Source organism: Tachypleus tridentatus, chromosome 6 (genome assembly GCF_004210375.1).
Source record: "Tachypleus tridentatus isolate NWPU-2018 chromosome 6, ASM421037v1, whole genome shotgun sequence".
Lineage (NCBI taxonomy): Eukaryota > Metazoa > Arthropoda > Merostomata > Xiphosura > Limulidae > Tachypleus > Tachypleus tridentatus.
Window position 1 is genome coordinate 33,785,793 of NC_134830.1, and position 27,643 is coordinate 33,813,435.

At 31.7% G+C, this 27,643-nt stretch overlaps 1 protein-coding gene across 3 annotated transcripts in view; it reads right to left on the reverse strand.

Annotated features, from left to right (window-relative positions):
• Nucleotides 1–23,431, reverse strand: part of LOC143252213 (uncharacterized) — a 35,829-nt gene extending 12,398 nt beyond the window's left edge. For 2 of the 3 annotated variants that reach the window (XM_076503992.1, XM_076503991.1), the window contains exons 1-5: nt 23,286–23,431; nt 19,385–19,568; nt 12,868–13,074; nt 3,156–6,122; nt 2,461–2,550 (exon numbers count right to left, since the gene is read on the reverse strand). In XM_076503992.1, coding sequence (XP_076360107.1) covers nt 2,461–2,550; nt 3,156–6,122; nt 12,868–13,074; nt 19,385–19,512 — 3,392 coding nt within the window. In that variant the 5' untranslated portion in view covers nt 19,513–19,568; nt 23,286–23,431. Of the gene's footprint in view, nt 1–2,460; nt 2,551–3,155; nt 6,123–12,867; nt 13,075–19,384; nt 19,569–19,820; nt 19,939–23,285 lie in introns of those variants that run through there. The other variant, XM_076503993.1, reaches the window with a different exon arrangement.
• Between the last annotated feature and the right edge of the window lie 4,212 nt (nt 23,432–27,643).

Sequence of the window (27,643 nt, forward strand, 5' to 3'; positions counted from 1 at the left end):
TCATTTGAGAACATAATTGTAAAATTTTTATTTCTCATGTGATTTCTCACTTTCTTTCTCTCTTTCATTGATTTAATTAGTACATCCTTTTATAACCTCATAAATGATGAACTAAAAAACCATAAAGAAACACTATTTACATTAGTGTAATTTGAATAAAAATATGTGAGAAGTAATCTGTAGTTCTTAAGAAAAGTAATTACATACAGCTCTTGTGTAGAAGAACCAAAATATCAATGGAAAAAAACAGCAATATGGGGATTATTTACAGCTTTGTCAGAAATTCTATAAAATATCTTCATATTAAATTATATTTATTTTAAAGTTACAGAAAGTTTCTTCTATGATAGAACATCAAATAAGTTTATAAGTTTAGTCAGAACAGCTTATGAGAACAAAATATTCCAATAATTTACATCCTTATTTATTGATTACTGTTATAATAGTGAAACAAGATAAAAAAGTAAAATAATTTACTATTTAATGAAAATAAAATATATCAGATATTTAGTGCTTTCAAGCAAGAATATTGAGTAAAAATACAGTTATCTAGCCTGCCTGACAAATCTGTGACAGATCAGATTATATATCACTCACAAATCTGTTATACCTTGTTTTTTTAAGATTTGTATGCAATTGACAAAATAAAGTACTAAAAGAAATAAGTTAACAAGTATCAATTTAGTTGAAATGATTGTGTATATAAAGTAAACTTTCTAATCAACAATAAAAAGACAATGTTCTAAGACAAAAGAAAGTATTTCCAATTTCATATTCAAAATAAGTATCCAAATATTTTGGAAATTTCACAATGAAAATAAGGGCAGTAAATCAAATTATATGATTTTTTAAAGTCACAGTTAGATATTTTTAATAATATGGTTAAATATTTTGTCCTTAAGATGGAAAAATATCAAATATTTTACTGAAGTCTTACAAACAACAGTTAAATTAATATCACAGGTACATGCCATAGTCTCTGAATTGGTCTTATTTCCTAAAACTAAAGTTATAATTTTCCAATGCTAAAAATAAGCAAAGCAACATGTCTCTCATAAAATCATCATGCACAACTTCCTCACCAAAACGTATAGGACACATCCATATGACACGACTTCATTTACGCTTCTCTACTGTACTATTACTTTGAAGTTTAGCAGAAGATGCCAATACTAGAGGAACGTGGGAAGGAAGAGTGGAAATTGTGAGCAGAGGTAAGTACCTGTTGGAAATACATTTTAAGGGTAAAAATAATAATTTCCAATATGCTGCTTTCCTCCACTCACAAGACTAGTTAGAATCCCACACTGAGAAGGAAGAGGGACTAGTGTAAGAGAATGGCAGAAGAGAATGAGGGATAGTTATGGACAGAATAATAACAATACCATATATCACAGATGTTAGCCACAATACAGAAGAAGGAAATCAAGAAGATAGATAACCTGAACTCATGTGAGGACTTATGTTGATTGGTTCACTATAATCCAAAACCTCCTCACAGGGTACTGACATCCATACTAATACCCTCACTTAATTGCAATGAAAACGATCAGCAAGAACTTGAATATCAGGAGAGGGAGTGAAACCAAAAAAGGTTAAGATAGTTCATGCAATAAGGAAAGATGAGGTGAATAAGAAATAGGTGAAAGAGAAAAACAACATAAAACTGACACAAAATCTATAAAGCTTGAATTAAGATCTAAAAGACTTATCAGGTTTGGAATAGGAAGGAATGGCAAATTCTAGAGGTGGTGAAAGATGATCAAAGTCTTCAGCCTACACAGCTCAGGAGGAACCTGAGCAATGTCTAGGATCAAAGGTTGTCCCAAGTAACATCCAATCTCTCAAAGTATAAAAGCAGATAAATCCTCAATTGGGTTGGTCACTCTTGAGACCTGAGTTAAAATGCTTGTCACTGGCATAACCCACAAAGTGGTAATGTTTATTTTATAATTCAGTACCTAGAAAATGTTCACTAAAATCAAGTGCAGAAATAAAATAATTAGAATTACTGATAAATACTAGTACATGAATTGGGTTGAATGAAAGCAAACGAAGTTGAAAATAACCACTTCATGAGAAAGATAAAGTTGAACACGAAGCACTAAGCAGACAAAAGAGCATGTTCAAACAAGAAGTGATAGTTTGGTATAGGAATGTAGGGAGAGTCAAATGTATCATGTGGACATACTATGCTTCTATTGGTGAAGAGGTTACACACAATGAATTGCATGAGAGACATTTTGGAACCTTATAATTCCAAAAAGGGGGGAGTGGAAGGCTTGTGGCATGTGTAAAGAAAAGTTTACATATAGAGAGCAACACTGAAAAGGAATAGCTAATCTTATGACAGGAGATAAGTACTATATTGAAATTATTCTTACATATTTGCATCATGTTGACATTGAACCTTTTCGATATTCTAATAAATTTAGAATGTATTTATAAACCAGCCTTTACCCTTGCATTTTGATTATATCATCTGTATTTTCACTCCAGTTTCCTCTCAACATGGCTTCAAAGTATTTACATCGAGAAACCAAAATACACCTAAACCATAAATACCAAAATTAATATAAACATATATTTAACTGTAATCTGTTCACATAGAGTTGTAAATTACTTATTCATAAAAATAACATTTAAATTTTCCAAAATGTAAAGTTTAATACAAAGATTTGTTGCACATTGATTAATTCTAATTTTTTTATCAATTTGTTATCGTCTTTTTTTTAAACACAAAAATGCTAATAAAAGTATTCATGTATTTTAGTTATAAAAATAAGTTGATATCATTCAGATGGCAGATAAGTTCCCAAATCACAACTTATCTGAATGTTCCTCATAGTAACCTAACACTCAAAATTGGTATTCCTTTTTGTCACTGCTAAAAGAATTTTTTTTCTGTGAATTAAAAGCTTGACATATCACATGTAAAAACTATAAAATACAATGACTGTTAATTTTGGTTGATTCATAGGTTTTATTAGCTAACTGTCAAACAATGCATATCTTTCTAAATGTGATTTTGCCTTTTCAGAATGTATAGGTTTCTAAAAAAACAAATGTCTGGCACAAAATAAAGTAATTCCAATTGCTAAAAGTCTTTAAGTTAAGAAAATAAATGTTTTATTAGATTGAACACATATACTCACTTGTGGGCTTTTATATCTCTTTCAGGTAATCTGATGATAACATCAGCATTTATTTCCTCTAAGAACATCCGGAGCAAATCTTCACCTAGTTTGGAACAAGCCTCATGAAATTTGTTACTGGTACTACCTTCTGGGCTGTTTCTGCCATGCTGTGAAGCTCTATCTAATAAAGTATTAAAACTTACAGGTCCTAGAATAGATGAACTAATGTCAGAAACTTCAGAGTAAATGGTTTCAGAATCATCTTCTAAGTCACAAGATGAAGGAGGAGGAAAAGGAGAGAGGAATTGGCTTATTTCACTGTTATGTACATTTTCTTTCCTGTACTCTAAATTCTGGTATACTTTTTGCTTTTTTCCAGACTCAAACTGTTTCTCTACATTTAATTGCTTCTCTGTAATTCTTGGTCTTTCAATCTTTTCAGGCGATTGTTCAAATTCCCGATGCATTCTGGAAAGTGCAGGCTTTATTTGGTGACTATGTACTCTTTTCAGAGTTTTAAAATTTGGAGGTTGTGGGGGTGGACTTACTAGCTGTTTCATACTTTCATTCAGCTTCTGTTGATTTTCTAAAGCTATTTCAGTAACTATTTCAACCTTTTCTTTTAATTCATTAGTATCTTGCTCATTTGAATCATTAAGTGAAACTTGACTCTTGGATTTTGAGTTTCTGACTAACATTTTCTCAACAGAAGAATGTCCTAACACAGGAGTAATACGTGAATGTTTAACTGTGGGTGTGAATATTACTTCTTCATTTCCTCTGTCTAATTCATCAAGTTCGGTACCAGAACTAACTTCTTCATAACTTTTCAATTCAGAATTTTTTGTTTTAATTGGAGTTGTTTTTTCACTCATACTTAACTGTTCTACTATACTTGTGGATGGCTTCTTTGAATCAATATTTGTAATACAAGTTTTTATTATAGTCGAGTCTTCCAATTTTGGCTGATTTTTTTCTGAAATAGGAACTTTATCATCTAAATGAGTAGTTTCTTCAGGGGAGTTAAATATCTTTAGAGGGTACCTTTCTGCCTTTTGTTGGATGCTATAAACTGTAGCATCAATCTGCTGTTCCTCTGATGTCACTATGTCTTCTTTATAACTGTATAATAATTCTGTCTTATCTGGATCAATATCTTGTCCAAAGGTTTCTTCTAGAGAGTCCTTGCTGATAGATCTTAAAGTTTGTATTGAAACATTTAAGGGAAATGCCAAGGCATTCAGATCTTGTGGCTTTATTGATTCTTTGACAGCTATATCTTCAGGGGGTGACCTCAACAATTCTTGTTTTACAACCTTACGTTTCATTATAGGACTCATTGGTAATAACCCCTCTTCTGAACACACCTGGTATGATGAATCAGCAACTCCATCAACTGACTTGGCCTCTATGCCTTTAATTTGTTTTGCTATTTCTTCAACAGAATTATTATGTTCTAAAAATTCTTCTTGTTGTACCATTCTTAAAGGTACATTTTTTTCTTGGTGACCAGAGCTTTCTGGGTTTATTATTTGAGTTGATGAATCTGTCATATCCTGAACTTTACTGTTTTTTAATTTTTCAGTGCCTATTTCAATAAGACTAGTATACATTTCCTGAGCAGATCTAACACTGTCATTTATCTTTCCATTCATTTCAACAAACATGGATACTGACATAGGATGTTTCTTTTCTTTAACTTTTTGCTGGGATGTTTGCAATCTCTCACTTTCTTCAGGTTTTATTGAATCCAGATCCACATACATATAACAAGAATTTCCTTTATTTCTTTCAGAGCAGGAGCTCTGTTCTAAAGTTTCAAGAGAGATCACATGTGGTTTTGAGGAATAGGCTGCTTGTGTGTCATCATGAAGAGTACCAGTGGAATCTGTACACAAGTATGGATCTTGCTGTTTTTTTTCTACTGCAGTTTTAATATTTTCTTCTGGGATTACACTGTTCATGTCAACGTACAATGGAAAAAGTGAACCTGAACACACTGAAGAAGATAACTGGTTGTTTTCAGCAATATTTTCCAACACTTTTTCACCAGTGGAAGATTTAACACTAGAGCAGTTCATCATAGAACACATTAATGGAGATGAAAATTCTGTGTCAGACATCAAAGAATGGCTTTGAGACATGAAACCAGAATCTGTCATGCTCCCATCAAGATGATATGTTGATAAAGTCTGTACATGAGAGGTTATAATGGGTGGTTCACTTTTTTCTTCCTTATCCTTCAGTATGCTTGCCTTATTGTGAAGAAAAAAAGATTCTTTTTTCTTATCTGTTTTTGGTATAATAATTTCTTGTAATCGTGTGACTTCTGCCTTTTCTTTTAGTACAATATCTTGGGAGTTTTCTTGCAACAATGAAGAACTGATTTCAAAAGTGTCACTTCTTGGTAAATCCATCTTTTCAAACTTAAGACCTTGTTTGTTTTTAGGTAAACTAATTACAGATTCTTTTTCCTTAGAACTAGGTGAAGAGCCTTGAAAGTCTGTTTCCAAACAAATTTTAGAAGAACTTACTTCAGTGGAAAGTAGGTTTTGAGAACTATTTTGAAGTGCAATCAACTGGTCATTCCTTTCCTCACTCTTCACATTGACATCACATTCTGTGACTAGCTTATTATTATCTTTGGTTTTCATGACTAGTTTTAAATCACGAAATGAAGAAACATTATATGAGTCTTTTTCTGATTCTTCTTCAGTGACTGTTATCTCGAGAACTTCTTCAGGGACACGTATGACTTTCTTCTCTGGAGAAAGAGGACTAGATATAGGAGTGAGATAAATATCACCATTTGATGATAAATAGCCACCACTTGTTTGCAAACTTTCTTGTTCTTCAATTTCGGTTGTAGAAGTTTCTTGAGTGGAAGAAACAAGTTCAATCAACTTTCCTTCTTCTGAATATTTTTTATTCAATCTAACAGCTTCACATTCATGTCTTCTGATGTCATCTTCTGAATAAACCTTTCTGTACAATTTAAATAAGTAAACACTATGAAAAACTACAACTCATAAAAATAGGAATTATAACCAAACAAGATGAATTCTGAAAAGCATAAAAAACACACTGTCAGTTATACATAGCTTTGATAAGGTTTGACTGATGTTAAACCTTTTCATCAAATAATTATCTAGAAATATGCTGAGATGAATGTTGTTGTTGTAGGTTTTCTTCTAGTACATTACTGTATTCAGAACTACATTATATTTTAATATAAAATACGTTTTCAATGACAAATTTTCATTAGTAACAGAGTCATGGTAATAGAGATGTCAAATATTTAATAGTTCACACAACAGAAATTTCACAGAACAAGATAAATGTGTCTCTGATCATAATTATCTAAGTACAGAAATCATGGTTCATCACATTCTTCTGAATTAGATACTTTAAATAATTACCACTTTCTGGGGACTTGAGCTGATAATTTTAAGCACTAAACACTATCCATGCACAAATCTATACATCACTTAAGTATATTTATGCAACAAAGTGTGACAAAAAAAACAAACAATGAAAAATCATTTGTTTGGTGTTTTCAGTTGAATAAAGAAAATATTTCCTCCCTGAAAATGTATTACAGATAGATAGTTATTTCACCACTGTCAAAAGTTTTTGCACACCTGTCAAGCCTTGAATAAAACTTCCACAAATACACATATTAACTCTTTTTTATACAGCAGGGTTAAAAAGGTATTTTATGATTCTTACAGAGTTACATGCAATTTTTATTATCAGTTTATGCTAGTAAACTTGGCATCAAAATGTAGTTTATAAATTGTAGTTGAGAGAAGAGACATCAATCAACTTCATAAGGAAAGAATTAATGTACCTCAAGCCAATCAATAATTTAATCATTATTATACTATAACCCTCTACCAATTTGGAGAGTAACATACCTGCCACACACAGTGTACCCTATGAACACACATATTTCAAAAACAATTCATTCTTGACAAGGAAAAAGAAATGCACTGATGTGCAAAGGAAGGGTAGCATGCTCTGTGGTGAGGTAGCTATTTGAAAAACATTTTGAGGTAAGCAGAATGTTAATGTCAGAAATACTATTCATGCTTACATGGAACAGATAGCTAGAATTTCTTGTTAATAAGATAGTGGGGAAGTCATTATAGATAAAGAAATTATGTTGTCAAAAAGGAAAACTCCTGGAGCACATCATTTACTGGGGAGGAGGGACCTAGTGGGCATCACTTTATGGAAAATTGCATCTTTCTCATGCAAGGAAAATTCTTAGGCCAATAAGGGTTGTAGTGCAAAAGATACTGCAAAAGTAATGTTCTGCATAACACTAAAGTGTCACATAGGTGAGTGGAAAGTAGAGGCTGTTCAACTGTCAGTATAGTTTAGGCAGTTGGCTGAGAATAAGTGTGAAATGTAGTTAGGGTAAGAAGTCAGGCCATACAGTACATAGGAAATACTTACCAGAATAATTAGATGCAGGAAAAAAACATTTCATATCTGTCTCCTAAAGCAAACTCAAAACACTGCCAGATGACCTAATCACTAGAAGTTATACTTTTCCTAGAATTAAATTGTATTTACACTAAATACCTACCTCTACTTCCACAAATAACTATTCTTGTTCAGTGTTGTCCACTACATGCAAAATGATGTTTTATATGCCACAAGCCTTGAGCTCCCCCATACCTAATGATCAACATGGTTCAACTGCATATAAACCATCATTCAATAATGCTCCACTAACAGGAGTGTGACACACCATTCTGATACATGTGACTCCCTCTACTTGATTCTACTGAACCACCACTTCAAGTTTTGGCAGAAAATGGTTTTAAGTGAGAAGGAAGGGCAGGAAATGTGAAGGGAGGTAGCATCTATCAAAATTTACTTCCAGTATAGAAAAAATTGCAACTTCTGACAAGGTACATTATCTCCATTTACATAAATAGCTAGAATCCCATACTGAATAGGTAGAAAGACTGGTGCAATGGAAAGAAAGAAGCATTCTTGAAAATGTCTGAAGAACACCCAAAAGAGGGAGAGTCTTGCAGTAGAGGAACATATGTGGAAGACCACACCACTTCTGTATCAGGTATATTCTTCATCAAATGTGAAAAGAGGTGATGCAAATATGAGCAGAAAATGGGAGGAGCAATCCAAAAAGGGAAAAACAATGGAAATCCAGCCACAGAGAACCAATATCCATGTGAATGTAGGATGAGGGATTCTACTCAAAGGTGTGAACTGAAATTTTGCCAGCTCACTCAAAAGCTACATCCCTTCAGATAAACCCATACAGAGATGAGGCATCAGATTGAAGGATATTTCATCATCTACACCAACAGAACACAACCACCCTACTCTCAACTGAATGAATTCATTATTGTTTGTAACATATATCACTATCACATTTAGGAGGATGTCTCCATGGCCACCACCACAGTGACTTGGAAGTAGAAAGTGGTAAGGATTCCTTACGCTACTGAAAGAAAAAAAAGAGGGGAGAAAATTCAGTGGAGGACCATGAAAGCAAACCACTCCTGCTTTATTCTATATAAGGAATGACGGAGAGGTAGTTATCCATTTCTGTTTTACTCATGAAGTCCATGGGTAAAGACAGTCAAGAATTGGCACAAAAATAAAGGAAAAATACATCACAAGCAAAAAACCTACAAGTGATCTTGTGAAACACCTCATCTTAACAGTGTGTATTTGGTGGTCATGAAAATTACAAATATTAAGTCATCATGGCCTAACAATGCAAATTTGACTAATTTAAGCATACCTGGACAGACACCACTCACCACAGACCAGGATCCATACAGTAAAAAAAGGAAATGCTCCTGATAAATAAATGGTATATATAAAAAGCATTACTAACCCCAGGCACAGTCTCATTAAAGTCTGAAGAATGAAAACAGGTAGACGATGATAACCAGATGAGGAAGAAGGAATAACCCAATCGAATTAAAAAGCCTAACTGGTACAGGTGTAAGAAAAGGGTAGGAATGGGCATCATGGAAGAAAGCTATGTAGGCAATATAACAATGAAGAGCACAGCAGTATATATGAATCAGACTGAAAATACAGATGGGAAATGGAAAGAAGACAGCACACTGAGGGAGACAATGAATCTGGAAGGAATGCAATAATAAGCAAAGAATAAGAGAGTTAAAAACTTTACAGTGTTAAAAGTAATGAAAAGTGTGGATCAAGGCAGTCTGACAACTCAAGAATGAGGATACCAAAGACTCCTTACCAAACAGACAAGTGAGAAAATCTGTAAACAAGAGGAATAGTAGGGAAGAACAAAAACTGACTGAGATGGGACAGACTGCCAGCCCCCAGTTTTCTTGGGTACCACAAACAGCCTGGGATAAAAACCTGGAGAAGGATGAGTTACAGGTTCAATGGCTTTCTGGGAGAGAATATTTTGTGTTGACTCAGACAGAAATTGTCTTGTGGTAGGTTCCCAAGGCAATGTAAATGATATATGTATCAGGGATAATAAAGGTGGAGAAATGAAATGGATGACAAATGATCCAAAGATCTAAGGCAAAACCTCACCAGAGAAGAACACACTTGGTTGGGGTAGTCACCTGTACTGTTGGCAACATGTCCATCTGCACTGAATAGCTCTGAATGAGACAAACACTCAACCAAAGATGAAAGGGTTGACTACTCTCTTGCTGATTCTAAAGTTCCAGGAATATTTCTAAAAACATACCACTGGAGAAAAGGAGCCATATGCAAGTTCTGGAGATAAGTAGGTGGTAAATGCACTTGGGACAATACAGCATCTTTTCCCAGAAGATCCCAACAATAGAGAAATTACATATGTAAGGAAATAGCCAAAGATGAAAAATATGCAAGCATGGAGGTAATCAGGAACAGGCATTCCCAGGATCTTGGTAGAATGTCTCAAAATGTAGCATTACCCATGGAAGAATAAATTAGCTAATGGAAGGAGAGAAAGAGGAATCCATGCCAAAATATTTATTGTCTCAAAGAGATAACAAAGAAATGTCCATAAAGAACAAAGGGTACCATTAGGGTCAAAATAACCAAAGAAAGATAAGGAAAAGTGATTGGAAAAACATCAATTACTCTACCAGGCAGCATAAGTTTAGGGCAGAAGAAGCAGTCTGGGAATGATATTAATCTATTATCGTGGTAAAGAGTGCAGGCACTGTCCAAAACAAAATAGTCACAGTGGTGTTTGCTGCAAGTGTAAAGAAGAAAATCTTATATTTGTAGAGAAATATGGTACAGGGAACATGTGACCAAAAGTTCAAACAGAAGACATATAAGAGCACTGAGAAGTAAGCAGAGGTTCCAGTCCAGAAGCAGAACTGGATGAGAAGGAAGATGACTAATGAAAAAGTTTCAAAGGAGAACTTTAGAAAGAAATCAAGAATGGTCAGAGAATATATGGTAGGTTTGTGGTAAAACTACTTTATAACTACTGATGGTAGAAATGGGAAGAAGATAAAGAGGAAGCTAAGCATGTAAGAAGACTGAACCAATCTTAAATCAGAGAAACAAATGGTAGTGCTATATAGTCCAGGAAAGAAAAAAAAAAAGTTGAAGTTTGGTGATGAGAGAAGTTGCAAAGTCAGCAATGAGAGAATACCAAATATAGAAGAAATACACTGAAAATATCAGAAAACATAAATTGTAGGAAGGATCAGACTAGGTAAAATAGTCAATCCTCCATCAGGGTCAAAGTTACTAGGGTGTGACAAGCTATTAACTGAATTTGGTAGTTGTAGGCTAAAAACAGAAAGTGTAGAGGAAGGAAATAGAGGCTCTGACAGCAAACATCTTCATGTCGGTTGATGTAAAAAGTGTCTGTGGAAATGTATAAACGAACAGTGATGAGATGACCAGACAGACATGACAGTGGATCTTTGAATATTTTTCACTGATTAGCCAGTGACCACACACACACAAAAACAAAACTTGGGAGAAGAGAAAGCTTCCAAAAGAGACAAACTTCTTATGCAGTATAAGGCGACATGAGAGCTTTGATAATTAAAAACTCAGAGACTTAAAGGAAACTGTTGAGCCAACTCCACATATGAATTGAGAAAGTCCCTCACTCCCCCCCACAAATGAATGATTAATTGGCAGGTTGAGACTGATTTGGAAAACCTGATCAACCAGCATAAACACAGTGACTCCTGAAGAAGAATGGAGTTTGCAACAGTGGATGCCTTGATGGATGGGGCAAGTAGGAGCCAATCATCCATAATAGATAATTATAGGCCAAAGAAATACATTTTCTATGACAAAAAACTCTCCAGACTAAAACGAAAGCATACAGTGGTTTGAACTGAACATTCAAGAATTGTAGATGAACTAAAAGAAGTGACAGTAAGGCAGATAATTTGTTATGTGGAGATAAGCATCTGAGACATTGATCTTGGTCATATACATTCTGGGAAAGTACATCCACCTCAGAATGAGAAAATAATACATCTGGAACTGAAGATGGATTAAAACTGGTCAACAGGTGATAGAAGGGCTTGTTACATGGTAGTCATACTCTGCAAAGAGAGAATGAGAAAAGCTGATGGTCAGGAAAAGCTGTTAGAGCAACCATATAAGAGATTCAAGGAACACATCCCAAAATTTTGTATTTCATTACGAGGAGAAATCATATCAACATAACTTGAACTGAAAGTTCAAACTAAAACATGTAATATTTTGTACCTTTCTTATAAAAATTCTGTAATTCTTAATGAAAAAAATGAACAAAGCAGAGCTGAGGAAAAGAATAAAACTTTGTTGAAATGAAAATGCTCCTGGGGTTTACTGCACACAGAGGATGTGTTGGTGGAAGACTATAGTTTAGTGGGTTTACTGCACACGGAGGATGTGTTGGTGGAAGACTATAGTTTAGTGGGTTTACTGCATACAGATGATGTGTTGGTGGAAGACTATAGTCTAGTGATGATTATATCGTAGACTGGTGCAGTTAATGATAATACATGTAAGCAATGAAGTCTCACCCAAGGCTTGGCATATGCATAAAATGACAATTAGCTATCTGTTTTGTATAGAGGTGAGTATAGGTTTTCAATTGGTTACATCATTGAAAACATGCTATTCAAATGTTTGTAAACAAACATATTAGCAGAGAAATTTGGATTGAAAACATCCTTACTGAATTTATCATCTAAAATCTGTGTTAAAGCCAACTTTAGTCAAAACTACTGATAGTTTGGTAATAAAAACATATTATACAGGTCAATGTTGAACTTTATATGCAACCCAAATCCTCTCAGATGCTTAAATTAAAACTTTCATATTTTTATGATAAATATTTGCAGTTAAAATTAATTAAACTTGTATATAAACTTAAAATAATACATTAACTATAAACTGAGACATTATTTTTGACATATGAGAAACCACATATGAAAAAGTGTTAACACTTACAAAGAAAACTATAACCTTGCATATGTATATAGTTATTTTAGAAATCATATGTTGGTGTAAACAGTGGCAACTTTTTAAACACTCTACATGAAAGTAAAGTCACAAAACTCAATAAATTAAACCTTTAGATAATCACTTACATATTAATAATGACAGTCATTCATGCTTGCTATTTCATTATTAAGCTACAGAATAAAGCTTTAAATTTTAATTTAAAATTTCTGATACTTCAAAACAAAAGTGAGCTCAAACCAAGGTTTTTTTATTTAACAAATCAAAGTCTCACCTTAAAAAAGATAATAATTCCACATTACTAAGGTAGGAATTAAAGCCACTGTTACTGGTTTGTGATTGTTGAAGACTTTGGCTAACTTCACAAAGAAATGCTGGCACCCGAACTTTTAGTATGGCTTGGTGAATTTTAACTGCTAGAGGAGTTGGTATACCAGATGATTTGATAGTGATATCAGAAAAGTACCCTTCATCTAACAGCCTAAAAGATCAAAAGTATACCTGGTTTCAACTATATATGTCAAGAGAAGTTATTGTTAAAAAACAGAGTTTGACTAAAAACCAATTGAAATCTGAATTGTACTCTAAATTATTCTCAAATCAAACATTAAACTATAATCTCTACATACCCCTGAGTTAAATTGCCTAAAAGTACAGCTAACCCTACTTTCATTAATCTCTATGAATTGAAGATAGAAATATTATGCAGGGTACAAAACAAAGACTGAACATTTTTGAAGAAAACAAACATTTTTGCCTATGATCGGATACGTACTCTTATAATCAAATCAAAATAACTGATTACATGATTATAAGTAACAACCAACTATAGTATTACCATATATATTAATCGGGTTATTAGTCTGATTGTATAACTAACAACTATATGAAGGAACAGACACATAATGTCTTAATTGGTTTTTCAGTAACTTTGTCACTGTTGTAAAAACATTTTGGTCCTTAACATAGAAAGTTTACTTGCTATTTTAAATAATTAGACATAAGAAATAAAATGCAACATTATTTTTAACATACACAGTGTAGTGGTTCATTCAAAACACATGTTGTTGTGACACATGAATGTTTCATTTTATTATTCACATGTTCATTTATGTAGTAAAATCTGTATACAGTGTGCTTGTGTGTAGTCATTCTGTTGGAATGACAACAGATTGCCCACAATTGGCATTAATCTTTAAGCAAACTTAATGATAATTTGTTTTGATGATGAGTAGACATATTTTCTCAAGTCATGTTTGAGATCAAGGCTTACCACATGCCGAGTGAGTGTTATACTAACTGAGCTAAAGTACTTACCAATGCTGCACTTTTTAACGATTAACAAAAATTACATATCAGTTACTAGTCAGAAATTGAAATTATTACATTAGCATGAATTATCTTTTCAGTATTCAGTTTTTATATTATTATAGTAAACAGTCTACATCAATAGAATGTCATGAAGTAATACAGATACAGCCAAAACTTTGTTACTAAGTTTCATCCTTAATACAGAAGTTTATTCATTACACTAAATTATTAGTTTATTGAAAAACCTGAGGAGAAAAGTCAAGAATAATGAACACTATAAAACACTTTTGAATGATACACTTTCCCAATTTTATTTAAAATCAAACTAACAATATATTCTTCTGCTAACCTTGTCCTCTAAAATAATGTTGAAACATTAATATATATGCATAAAATTTGTTACAAACAAAAGCTCAAAAAAACAAATGCTGCACCAATCAAAAGGATACCCAGGGTACAGGTTATAATGTAGGATATGAAATGTACTCTAGATTTTGGAGGTGACTGAAAAAGTAGGACCCACATAGTGGTGGGGATACACCATATATCAGTATTAACCTCTGTTTGCCAGTCTCACATGAAGAATAAAATAATTAGATAATCAAAAAATAAAATAAAAATAGAGAGTGAGATGTCAGTGCTCAAACCATCAACATCCTGCATCTATATCACTCTTCACTGCCTGCAGACAGTTGTGGTAAGGTGACTGCTTTCAGAACTAAATAACAATAATAATAAAATAAAAAGGTACTACCAGTTGGAGGTTAGGTAAATAAACTTTCCTCAAAAAGTTGACATTCCAGCCCCCATTGTGGTAATACGAACTAATTAGTAGCCCAGCAAACAAAAATGGGTTGATTTTTCAGAATTTTGCAGTAATTTACTGCAAATTAAACTTTCATATTTAGTAACTAATTTTAAAGAAAGTGTTCAGTGACTTGCAGATTTCTAAAATTATTCATCAATCTATAAAAAATTAGTTTTCCTTGCAAAAACTTAAAGCCTACTGTTAGTTATAAATACAAAGTTCCAATTGGTCCACTATAATATAATTATAAAAGTTTCTTAACTAATTTAAATGTAGATGAAATTAACTTACCTTGTGAGTGTGAAAATAGTTTATTTATAGATACTTCCCACAAACATATTATTACTAGTAACTTGAAAATTATAAAAGATAAACTATTATGTGAAACACTTAAAAATAATCTAAAAACAAAATTGTCACAAAATGTAATAAGCAAAACATTCTATAATCTATCAAAAACAATATTGATGAATATATTTTGAACCCAACATTTTATCCTCCTAGTGGTTTTTGGAACAGAAGTTTTATGAACTTAAAAAATTAAAATTATCCCATATAAAATTAAAAATACCGTATAGATTTTCATTTAATCAGTTAAAAAATAACATTCAGGAATCACAAGAAAAATATGTTATAGTTCCCATTGATAAACTAAGTGTAATTTTGGTTTGATTTTTAAAACGTTTTATGCATTAATTATCATAAAAGAAATTAACAGTACACAAACATTTAAACTTATTAACTGATCTAAAAACACAGTAATTAATAATTTCATTACAGCTCATAAAAAACTTTATTATAAACCAAATTCTTATGTAGATTTACCTTTTCTATATGCTATTCCTAAACTCTGTTAATCTCCAATTAAATTTAAATTTATTTCTAGTTCAATAAGAATAATTAAACAATCAGTCATTTTATTAAATACATTACTTAATATTTTATTCAATAAAATTAAAATTTTAAGTGTTAATAATAAGAAACATGTTTGGGATAATAAAAATTATCAACCCATTTTAGAATACCTAAGAAATTGTGAACAAGTAAAGAATATTCAAACATATGATTTCACCACACTGTACACCCCAATTCCATTAAAATATTTAAATTATGCTATAAATTTATTGATAGAACAGTTCTATCATCCTTTCATAGAAAAAGTATATTTAGCTCCAAAAATAACAACAAGATATATTAAGTTTTTGCATTCATAATAATTATGTATTTTTCAATAACCTAGTATTTAAACAAGTAATAGGAGTTCCAATTGGAGCTCACTATTCTACTTGTATTGCAAATATATATCTTTATTTTATGAGAATAGTTTTATCGAAAATTACGTAAACCCAGACATTTTTGCTTTAACTTACAGGTGTATAGATGATTTAATTAGTATAAATAATCCTCCAATAAATAATATTACTAACACTAATTATTAATTAGAAATTGAAGATACTTTAATATCTGATGTAGAGGCACATTATTTAAATTTAGAACTCAAAATATTAATACTGATATCAATCTAAATTTTTTGATAAAAGAAAATATTTTGCTTTCCCAATATATGGTTTACCCTCATTTAATAGCAATGCACTACATTCTTCTGTTATGAGCATTATAACTTCACAATTAATCAGATTTTGTAAAATTACAATATTTTATTATTAATGTCAAAACTCTGATACAAAAATTAACATTTAATATGATTTAATAAAGAAACTCTAAATAAAATTGTTAAAATATTCCGTGATAAATATAAGAATGTATTAAATAAATATAATGAAGTAAAATTTAAGGTAATTTAATTGAAAGTTTCCGATAAGTATTTTTAGCTGTTAATAAGGTCATTTAAAGAACAATGTAGCACTATTTTATGCAAGTAAACATCTTATCACAAACAAAGGCTTGTTTAGAGTCTGCAACTGGGTAGTTACAGTGAAATTAATGGGTGCTTGTTGGGTGTTATAACAATTAGTTCAGATAACTGGTTGGGACCCTTTATTCTAGAATAAAGCACTGGGCTATTAATTAGTTCCTTACTACCACAATGGGAGCTGGTATGCCAATTTTGGGAGGTAAGTTCATTTAACTTACTCCTAAGAGGTGGTAGCAGTTCATTATTTTCTTCTTCTTTACATTGGAGAGCAGTCACTTTCCCATAACTGTCTGCAGACAGAGAAGGATGACAAAGATGTGGGAAATTGTAGGCTTGAGCACCCACATCTCACTCCCCAAATGTCTCTTTATTTTGATCATTTAATTATTTTATTCTTCATGTAAGACTGGCAAACAGAGATTAAGACTGATAGTCTTAAAACCTAGAGTACCTTTTAAATCCCACCTTATAGCTTGTACACTGGGGATCTTTACAATTGGTACATCATTTCTAATATTTGTTTGGGCTTATTTTTGCTTATAACAAATTATCATTAGTTAGAGGTTTGGATTTGCCATTTTTAATGCAGTTCTTCCTTTTAATTTGAATTTATTTTACTTTATTGTTCAGTATTAATATTCCATATATATCATTACTGAAGAGTGTTTTTGACTGCTTACACATCAAATAATAAAAAAAGCAAAATAATATAATTAATTCTTTCCTCAAATAAATTGCACTTTACTCATTTCTGACATTAACATGTGCATTCACTGTAAACAACAAATCCGACACCTGCTTGGCAGTTTGCAACAACCTTATTCACATGAAACAAAAACCACAACCTTTTAATTAAAGTTTCTATTCTGCAGTTTTGAACTCTAAAATATTTTCTTAACAGACTGTCTCACTTGATGTTTAAATAAATTGTAATTATGTTATAAATTGTTTCTTCAATTTAACAACTCAATAAAGTGAGCTGGTTTTTATATGTAACAATCTACTTCAATGATAAAATATGAAAAAAGTAGTTTGGATTTTTTGCATGTGTTCAACATCTGGCCTTATATGGTTTTGAAGGATTTATATATTAATGTCTAAAACCCAATATTTTAAGTGAAAAAACAACACTGTTTTTACTATTATAAAATTTATGGGAGACACTTGTAACACAGAGGTTGTTTTCTTATTTTGCTTTCATCACATAAAGCTTGTTGTACATATAAAGATGTTACTAAGATAATACTCTGGTTTGTTTGGTATCTAGTATTCACACCAAAAGACGTCAAAGATACATCTATCTTATAAAATGAATAATTATTAATAAATGTTAATTTGCAAGATTTATTGTTATTAAATCCAGTAGGTTAGCAAAGTGTACAAGACAATAATAAGTGATTACTTGAACTCATAACACATGATTCTGTGGCCACATTGTTTAGGTTAGCAGTATAGGATATAATATTAGCTTTAATTGATATATTAATATGTATGTCTGCATTTAGTGATAAAGTTCAACTTTTATGTGACCTTGAAGCATACTATAAACATAACATAATGCTTGCAAGGTACTGAGTCAGCTCATAAACTTAATTTAAGATAGTTGCATACCTAGATCTGATGTATCACAGCTTTGCAACATAACCAAATGCAATGAATTAATAATATGGGCACAACAGACACTTACTAAAAGTAAAATGTAAGGTAGGTTATAAGGTTCTAAAATATTGCTGTTGCTAGCTGATACTTTAAACTGAGTCTTGAACAATTAACAAACCAGCATTACTGTAGAATGTTATAGCACAATGACAATAATTATCTAACCATACTTTTTCTAGGTTTTACCAGGAACTTTGACCTGGTATCTTGTTAAGAAAACATATATTCAAACTGTAAACAACCTAAACAAAGAAAATGGGATAGGCTGTGAAAATGTTTTTGTTCTGAATTCTAGAAAAAATAAACAATAAAAACTTTTACTTTATTATACTCTCCCCAAATAAATAACTTATGGTCATCACAAAGTAATTTTTTTAGCATCCAGTTAATAATAAATTATTACATTCAACAGTGGTGCATTAAACACAGCAAAATTCAAACATACATATAAAAATATTTATTTTGTTGACAGTTACATTTTTCCTTCTAAAACCTTTATTACAAACTGATCAATGTAGATTATTTAATACATTTTTATTACAGCATACAAAAAAAGAAAACATAAAAATTACTCAAAATGTTACTTTATATTCTCTATCACATTTATATATCACACAGGAAAATTTAAAAAGGGGAAAGATGGCAAACAATATATTTGGACATAGTTAGGTAATGTTAATTATTTTGTTACAGGATTTTAAAATAATTACTGCTAAAACGTGTATTAATAATTAAAAATTAACATAGTAAACTAATACTAGTTCAGAATATTTAATACAAAATACCAATCAGAGCTTACTTTCAAATTGAATAAACACAAATGTTAAGTCGTGTTATTGATAAGAAATGTCAACCCCTAAAATCTGTAAAACTCAGAAAGGTGATTCAAAACAACAAATACAGCAAGTAATTTATCTTGTTACTTAAAAAAACAATGAAAAACATTAAAATCATAAGATAAATTTAATGCATATTAAATAACATAAGATGTAAGAAAAAATGAATATTTTAATTTTACAAAAAAGTGGCAAACATTGCAGGAGGTGTTTTTTATATTAGCATATGTTATTGTACATAAATATACACACAAACAAGTAGTATATGTTTGTTGTACCCTTGCAGTAGCACATTACTTACTGAAGCATGTCATGTTGTAACTGTCTATGAAGTTTTGTGCGTAGTTTTTCTTGTTCTTTTGCACATTTTCGCAAAAATCCAGTACTGGGCTGTGGAGGGATCCCAGCTCTCCCCACCAAGCTGGCCATTGGTGCATCTCTGATTCAATACTTTAAGAGCATTTCCTCATAGTTTCTTCAGAAATCTGAAGCCAAGAACAAAATGTGTTTAGCTATAAAATGAATAAATCAAATGCTTAAATAAATTATTCTAAACAGCAAATATATGTATACAAAAACACACACAATACAGGGGAAACTGTGTACATGCTGAAAATTTTGTTTATTTAACAGAATTACATCCACAATAAAATTCCTGTAAGATCTTTTTTTTAAGATACCTCAAGTATAAAAAACAATAATATTAAAGCATACTTTCTAATAATATTAAAGCATACTTTCTGTATCTGAATATTTTCTTTTGTCTTATTTCATAAGCAAAACTAACTTGAAGATTAACAATATACACTACGTTTTCTGAATCACTCAACAACTCATAACTTCTCTTCTAAAAGGAGACTACAACCTCTACCCTCTAACCATTAATAAGGAAATAGTTCATTGGCTTCAATCACTCCTGCAGAATATGTCCCATCCTAGGTTAAAGCTACTAGTAGACTACTTGTAGTGTCCACCAAATCAGCAATACAAAATAAAACTGACAGGCCCAGTTTATCATTTAAACAAGCTTTGGTTCAGTAAAAATACTGAGAAGATGTTTACTTTGTGACTTATAATAACAAGAGAAACTTATCAGATGATGATACACATGCATATACATGAATCTGATTACATGACTTGTTTTACAATTACATACACTGTTACTCAGAGGTCAAATTAGCAGATTAGAAGAAGATTTCTGTAATGAACAGAAATGCTCACTGATTAAATATTTGTACATAACTACTGTCATTACATATATTTTCCATGGACATCGATATAAAGGTATTGATACTTAGAAACAAATTTTGCAAATAGTACTCTTTACTAAAGTATTAACAAACTATACTGCTATTTTATTCACTGAAAGACAAGAAAAGTAGATTACTTCTATAAATGTAGAATAGGTAACGAGCAAATGTTCATATTTAAACTGTAAATTTAAATACAACAGTAAAGATCATTTTAAAGATAAGAAATTATTTATAATTGCATAAAATTTACAAACAGAATTTGCACTATTTCACAACAACTGTATTACTTTCAGACTGATACATCAACAAATAAGGACTGATCTAAAAAATAAAAATCTACAGAAGTTCTTGACACATACGCAGCTTTCCACAACTAAGATAGAAAACAATTTGCAAAACTATGAAGAAAACCAGCTAAATTTGATTATGACAAGTAACATCTATTACGTAGTACATACACTCATTTTTTATAGTATAAACAAGGAATCCTCAAAAGCTTCAGCAATTGAAATTCTTTAAGGAAGGATTACAGTAAATTAATTTACAAGATCTTGGGTGTGGTTAAATATATCAATCAAAAGGGTTTGACCTCCCGAGTTCAAAACTGTAAATAGATCTCAAATTGGTCAAAAGATGATGGAGCTATGAGCTAAAATGTTGTACTTCAAAAACAGAGCCATCTGATGAACCACTATACTGTGGATAAAAAATTATTGTGTGTGTGTGCACGCATGTGTTTAGCAAAGCCACATCAGGCTATCTGCTGAGTCCACTGAGGGGAACTGAGCCCCTAATTTTAGCATTGTAATTCTGTACACTTACCACTGTACCAGCAGGGGACAAAAATAATTCTATCCACTTAAAAAAACCAACCAAAAACTAGTTTTCATCATTCAAATACTTATCGAGCTTTCCCTTAAACACCCTTAAATTAACTGTATAAATCACATCTGGAGGCATAAAAAGGACTAAAAAATATTACAATGCTAACTAATTACTAATCCACTTAGTGCATTTAAAAACATAAAAAAGCCAGATAACAAAAACTCATCTGGAATATCAGCTACCATTCAAACACACCAAACAAAATACCGACGTTCTTTTTCAAATGAGCAAGACTGCATCTGGGCTTTGAAAGCTTAAACATAATATCTCTACAATTCAAGCTCATATTCTGAAACCATTTTATTACACAACTAAAAGAGACTACACAAAGAAACAGTTCAAAACTCAGCATCTTTCTTGTTATTCAAATTTTTTAACAAGATATCCTTCCAGCAGTCCATTTTCCACATTTTTCAGTATGTTGAAATAATTTCTGCAGTTAAAAGCTCAAAATGAAACAGTATTTCAATTTTTGGAACCCATAATATATCCCTAATAATTTCTTACTTAATCCTTCTATTCAACTCAAAATTTCTTGTTTGCACTTAATTCATGGAAGCACACCTGAAAGAGTTCAAGATGTTTCCTTACATACTGACTGAGCTAGTTAATAACTTCTTCAATCTGCCTTTACTAAGATCACTTTTTCCATAGAAGACAATATATGTATTCTGGAACTGTAGGATATATCCAATGTAGGATATATGTGTAATAATATCCATTGTCTAGCCATGTATATCTTGCCTGTTACTATTTAATAAGTGAGTTATGGGTTAAATACTTTAAGTAAACACTGTCTCATTTGTATTCGCAACATAAATATACTATTAGTATAACTAATGTTACCTTGTTAGATTAAGTTTTCTAGTCCACTTTTTAACTAAAACGTTAAACAAAAATAAGTTTGTTAACTAATTTCTAATTCCAATTCTTATTTTTAAACTGTTCAATTTTCACTACTAATGTCATTGTATCATAGCCAGATATGCAGGTTCTGGCTTGTCTTTTTTAAAATATATTCTATCCACTTATGCACTTTAATTATAACTAATATAATCTGAATATTATATTTAAGTAGCTATGCTTACTATTAATATTAGGTATATATATTTTTAGATTTGGTCTATGTATGTAGCTCGCTTTGGTCAGAAGTTAATATTAAATTACGTAATCTATAAACATGTATGTTCAAGTTTATTATTATTATTAATAAAGTTACCTCTAGTATTACATCAATAGTAAATCTTTTAACCTATGAAAATCAAATTGTCTCACAACTCAAGTCTTCCAGAAAAGAAAAATATTTTCATCAAGCTACAGTGACTGCTGTGGGAAGTGTAACTCCTTAAGAAAAAGTAAGTGAAGAATCACCACCTTTCCAAAGTAGAATATGAGATCCAAATTTATCAAAGTGAATACTTATTTATGCCAACATCATTTCATAATTTCAATTACTTGAACAGATTACTTTCCTAAACCTGAGGAAATACTACCAGCATCCAGCCAAAAATTACAATTTACCCATTGGATGGTGACAGCATCTTACAACATTTATCATAAATTAGTTTTCAATTTCAGCCAAAGAGGCATAAAATTTTGTCTCTTTGTCTGAAATTGAAAAACTAATTCAAACCAAATTATTATTCATCTTTTATACACAGAATGATTTTTTTATAAGGTATGGTGATAATTATTATATCAAAAATTTACAAAAAGATTCTGTGTTTAAAGATTTAAGAATATCATTATGCAACAGACCAAGTTGAGCCAGTGTTCATCATATAATAAACATCCATGATTAATCCACACTTCATACAAGGCTATTATACAAATAATTGAACTCCTCTTTACTGATTTAACACTTCGACATATTATAATCCCAACAGAACAAATGACCAATGAACTAATTACGGCTATTTTAAAGGTAGGCATAGTATAGCCCCTTAGTTCAATAGTGGATAAATTTTTCTGCATCCAGAGGTAGAATGCTTTTGTTTAAGTTACTATAACTATTCATAGAATATGAAAAGAATAAGAGCAGTTTCATTCTAATTTAATACTCACTTAAATTTTTGATTAGGCCTAAAAATATCACTCCGAATATGGATAATCAAAGTTCCAAAACATTCTACTGAAAATCTACAACAAACAAGTCTAAGCCTATCTTACAATTAAATTCGTTTTCTCTTCAGCATAAACAATGCGCAAAAGCACATCGACATGTCAACATCTTTAGCGCCACTGTAATCATAATATTGTTATTATTTGTTATAAAAATTAAAGTATCAGAAGTTAGAAAGAAAACACTCATTTTTTCCTTCCTGGTCAATAATCAATAAATACAGTAAGTATCAAAACTATTACGTAAAATATTTGACCTATCGAATATGCCTCAGCTTCTGTTTTAGATTGCTAGCGTCCCTAGTAACGTTCTAATTAGAGGTCAATGACATATAAGAATAATTAAAATCATAATTACTAACAAAGTGCTAGTCTTTCACTTGGCCATTTTCCACGATCAACTTAAATTGCTACAATATCAGTTGACCTTATTAACTGAAATAATATTTTAAGTAATTGATATCATTTAAAATTCAAACAAATTATGAATTTCGAATCGTATATACTTGCAATGCTAAATTTTACATATTTTCCTTTGCATTTCTTTAAGTAAAATAAAATTTATACTTGGTGCTGATCTTTTATTTTTATTAATATGTGTAATTCTAAACCTTAGATCAACCACAAACGAAATGCAAAGAATGATATCAATTTATTAATAGAGAACTGTTCTTTGCTCATAATCAGTGATGTCGAGAAAACCCACTTGTAGAGAAATATAAATGTAAAAGCGGCTCGTTTGGGTTTCGAACGAAGAAGGTCGAAACGTTTGTTGTTCGCTCCTCAACGTAAAATATTTTCTCAACCCAAACGAGCCGTTTTACATATATATGTTCTTTGCTCATACTTTTACCCCGACTACGATTCAAGCTGTTTGAAATACAACTGTTATCATTAACTTGCAATCAGAGATATTATTTTGTTTATTTTTGAATTTCGCGCAAAGCTACTCGAGGGCTATCTGCGCTAGCCGTCCCTAATTTAGCAGTGCAAGACCAGATGGAAGACAACTAGTTATCACCATCAAAGGGCGAGCATATGTGGTGCGACGGGGATTCGAATCCGCGACCCTCAGATTACGAGTAGCATGCTTTTTTTTAAATTTTATTTACAAACCTCTTGAAGAGGCCTCATAATCACATATATTACATACAAAACAGATACAACAATCAAATGCACAGTTATATACAATTGAATGCACCAACGCCTTAACCCATCTGGCTATGCCGAGCCCAGAGATATTGTAAAATATATTTGCTTATAATATTTTGTATAATATAGAGGTAGTCAAACCACAATTGTTAGAAACTGGAACTGTTCATATCAGCCTTGTGGTAGCTGTTGAAGTAGAAATTTCAGCAGAGTTTATATAGTTTTGCAGTTATGGCGGCTTTTCTTTTTTCATTACATTCTTCCGTAGAGAGCGCTAATGCACTTTCTGAGATATATAAAACGTTTGTGTACCTTCTCCTACACAATGTTTATATTGTTTTATAGCAGATTTAATATATATTTTGTTTGCTTCTTTGGTTTTTTTTAGTGCAAGGATGTAGCACCATCTATGAATATGTATCTTAGAACGGCTGGTATGGGTGTTAACACTTTTTTTTTTTATTAGGAGAGATCAACCTTTCGATCTTCTTTGGTCATCTTCAGGATGATCCATCGTTGTTAACCTGAAGATGACCTAGGAAGGTCAAAGCGTTGTTCTCTGCTTATCAATAAAAATATTAATACCCATATTTTAAGTGGGTTTCTAGTCATCAAGAATATCTATGAATATAGTTGACATTAACTTACGCCAAAGATAACAAATGCTCAATAACAGCAATAATGAGTGGAGGGCGTTATGGATCTCTTGTTAATATGTCCCTTGTTCTTAGTTATTATCCCACAAAGTTTGGTTGAGGTTGATCCAGCGACCTAGGAGTAGTTAAGAAATGGAAAAAAATAGATATACACAGATTTTTTGTGATATATATATACTTAGAAAAATCCAGACTACAAGTGTCCATCAAATGATATAAATTACTTGAAGATTTCTGCATGAGAGTATTTTATGACGGATGATCAGAAGAACCTAACAGTGAAATATCTAAAAGTAGAAGAAGTCCAACTCAGGGATGAAAGACCATAAAAAGTGTATTTCACAATTCCTTTACCAAGATGATAAGCATAATCATTGCCAAAACTGTCCATATGTCCAAGAACACTGAGAAACATATTGTTCTATTCTTGTTGATTTAGATGAAGAAGAAAGAAGTGATATCATCAAATGAAAGCGCAGTGAGATGCAGAATTATACAGTGTTAAGACTTGATGTCCATTGTATTTATTTAATACAATACAGTTTAAAGCAAAAAAGTTCAACAAAAACAAATTCGCCGAGAAAATTTATTGATTCACCAATTTTTATCAATAATTACTGAGTTAGTGACTTGACTTTAAAAAGAAAGAAATGGGGATTTAAGATGATAAGAAGTAAAGTTGACCATCAAGGTTCGAAAAGGATAATGATATACTGTCCTACCCTTTAAGTTTGAAAGGACAGCTAAAGTTCTAGGTTTGGCTTTGCTTACGTTACTTGTAACTTCGTGTTTCTTTTTCTCTAGCGCTGACACGGTTAGATCAGTGAAAAATTAGTTTCAAATTACCATGTACAGACCACCTGAGAATAACTTTTTCTACATGGCCTAACCCCTACACTGGGAAACAGTACGTTCAAATGTCTAATATTTGTAAACCTAATTGTGAATAGATGTAAAAAAATGACACTAGAGAAGAATTATGTGAACTAGATTTAAGAGATTCTAATTGTTTTATAACTTTTTAGGTTTTTTTCACAAATCCTGGGAGTCGTGAAACCCTATGAAAAAAAAAAAACCCAAACACGAAATTGGAGCTCACTTTATACGCTCAAAGGAATGAAATTACCCTGGGTATACTCAGGCCTTGTGAAATAGTCTTGTTTTAAATAACATGGCGCTCATTTAATTCGTTACAGTTTATGTTTGGTTTGTTTTGAATTTTGCGCTAGCTGTCCTCGATTTAGCAGTGTCAGATTAGAGGAAAGCAGCTAGTCATCACCACCCACCGCCAACTCTTGCTACTCTTTTACCAATAAATAGTGGGGCTGTGGGGGCGAGCATGTTTGGTGTTACGGAGATTCGAACCCGCAACTCTCAGATTACGAATCGAGTGCCTTATCCACCTGGCCATGCCGGGCTCCTACAGTTTATGAAAAGCAACCAATAAAATATTTTTGGAAAAAAATATTTTACTCTTTTATTGACAATTCCAAACTAGGAAAAAAATGATTGAGATTATTAAACAATTAAACTTTCTTGTTTTTTTTGTTTGTTTGTTTTACTAACTTAGAAGAGACAGTTTTTAGGCTTTTGATTATTTAGTTCTTTGTGCTTAAATGTAAAACTACACAATGAACTATTTGCGCTCTGTTCACCACGGGGAATCGAACATTAGATTTGTGCGTTGTAAGTCAGTGAACTTATCCCTGAATCTCTTAATCTGAGGGCTGGAGGTTCGAGTCCTCGTTGCACCAAACATGCTCGCTATTTCAGCCGTGAGGGCATTATAATGTCATCGTCAATCCCAATATTTGTTGGCAAAAGAGTAGCCCAAGAGTTGGCGGTAGGTTATGGTGACTAGCTGCCTTCCCTCTAGTCTTACACTGCTAAATTAAGAACGACTAGCGCAGATAGCACTCCTATAGCTTTGCACAAAAGCTATAGCAAAAAACAAATAAACAAACAATGCCTCTGACTGAATGATGAACCAGGATGTTAAATATTATACCAATGAAGAATTATTCGAAGTTATAAATTATCTATTTATCCAGTATAAAAATGTTCACAAATTTACATTTTAAAACACAAATAACACCTTTAGAATTATAATTACAAAAGCCCTGAATTTTAGTCAGTTCTTCTCCTTCGGGTTCTAAAATTATATTTTTTTCGTTGGAAGTATTTGTTATTATATATTAAGCAATTTTTTTACTGCTGGAAAAAAGGCCTTTATGAATAATTTTATTATATTAAATTGTGTTTGATAGTCTTTAAGCATTAAGAAATTCTTTGTAGTTCATTTTTTTAAATAGCATGGTCTACTTCTTAGATTGGGCCCGGCATAGCCAATCGTGTAAAGGCGTTATACTCGTAATCCGAGGGTCGAAGGTTCGAATCCCGGTCGCACTAAACATACTCGCCCTTTCAGCCGTGGGGGCGTTATAATGTTATGGTCAATCCCACTATTCGTTGGTAAAAGAGTAGCCCAAGAGT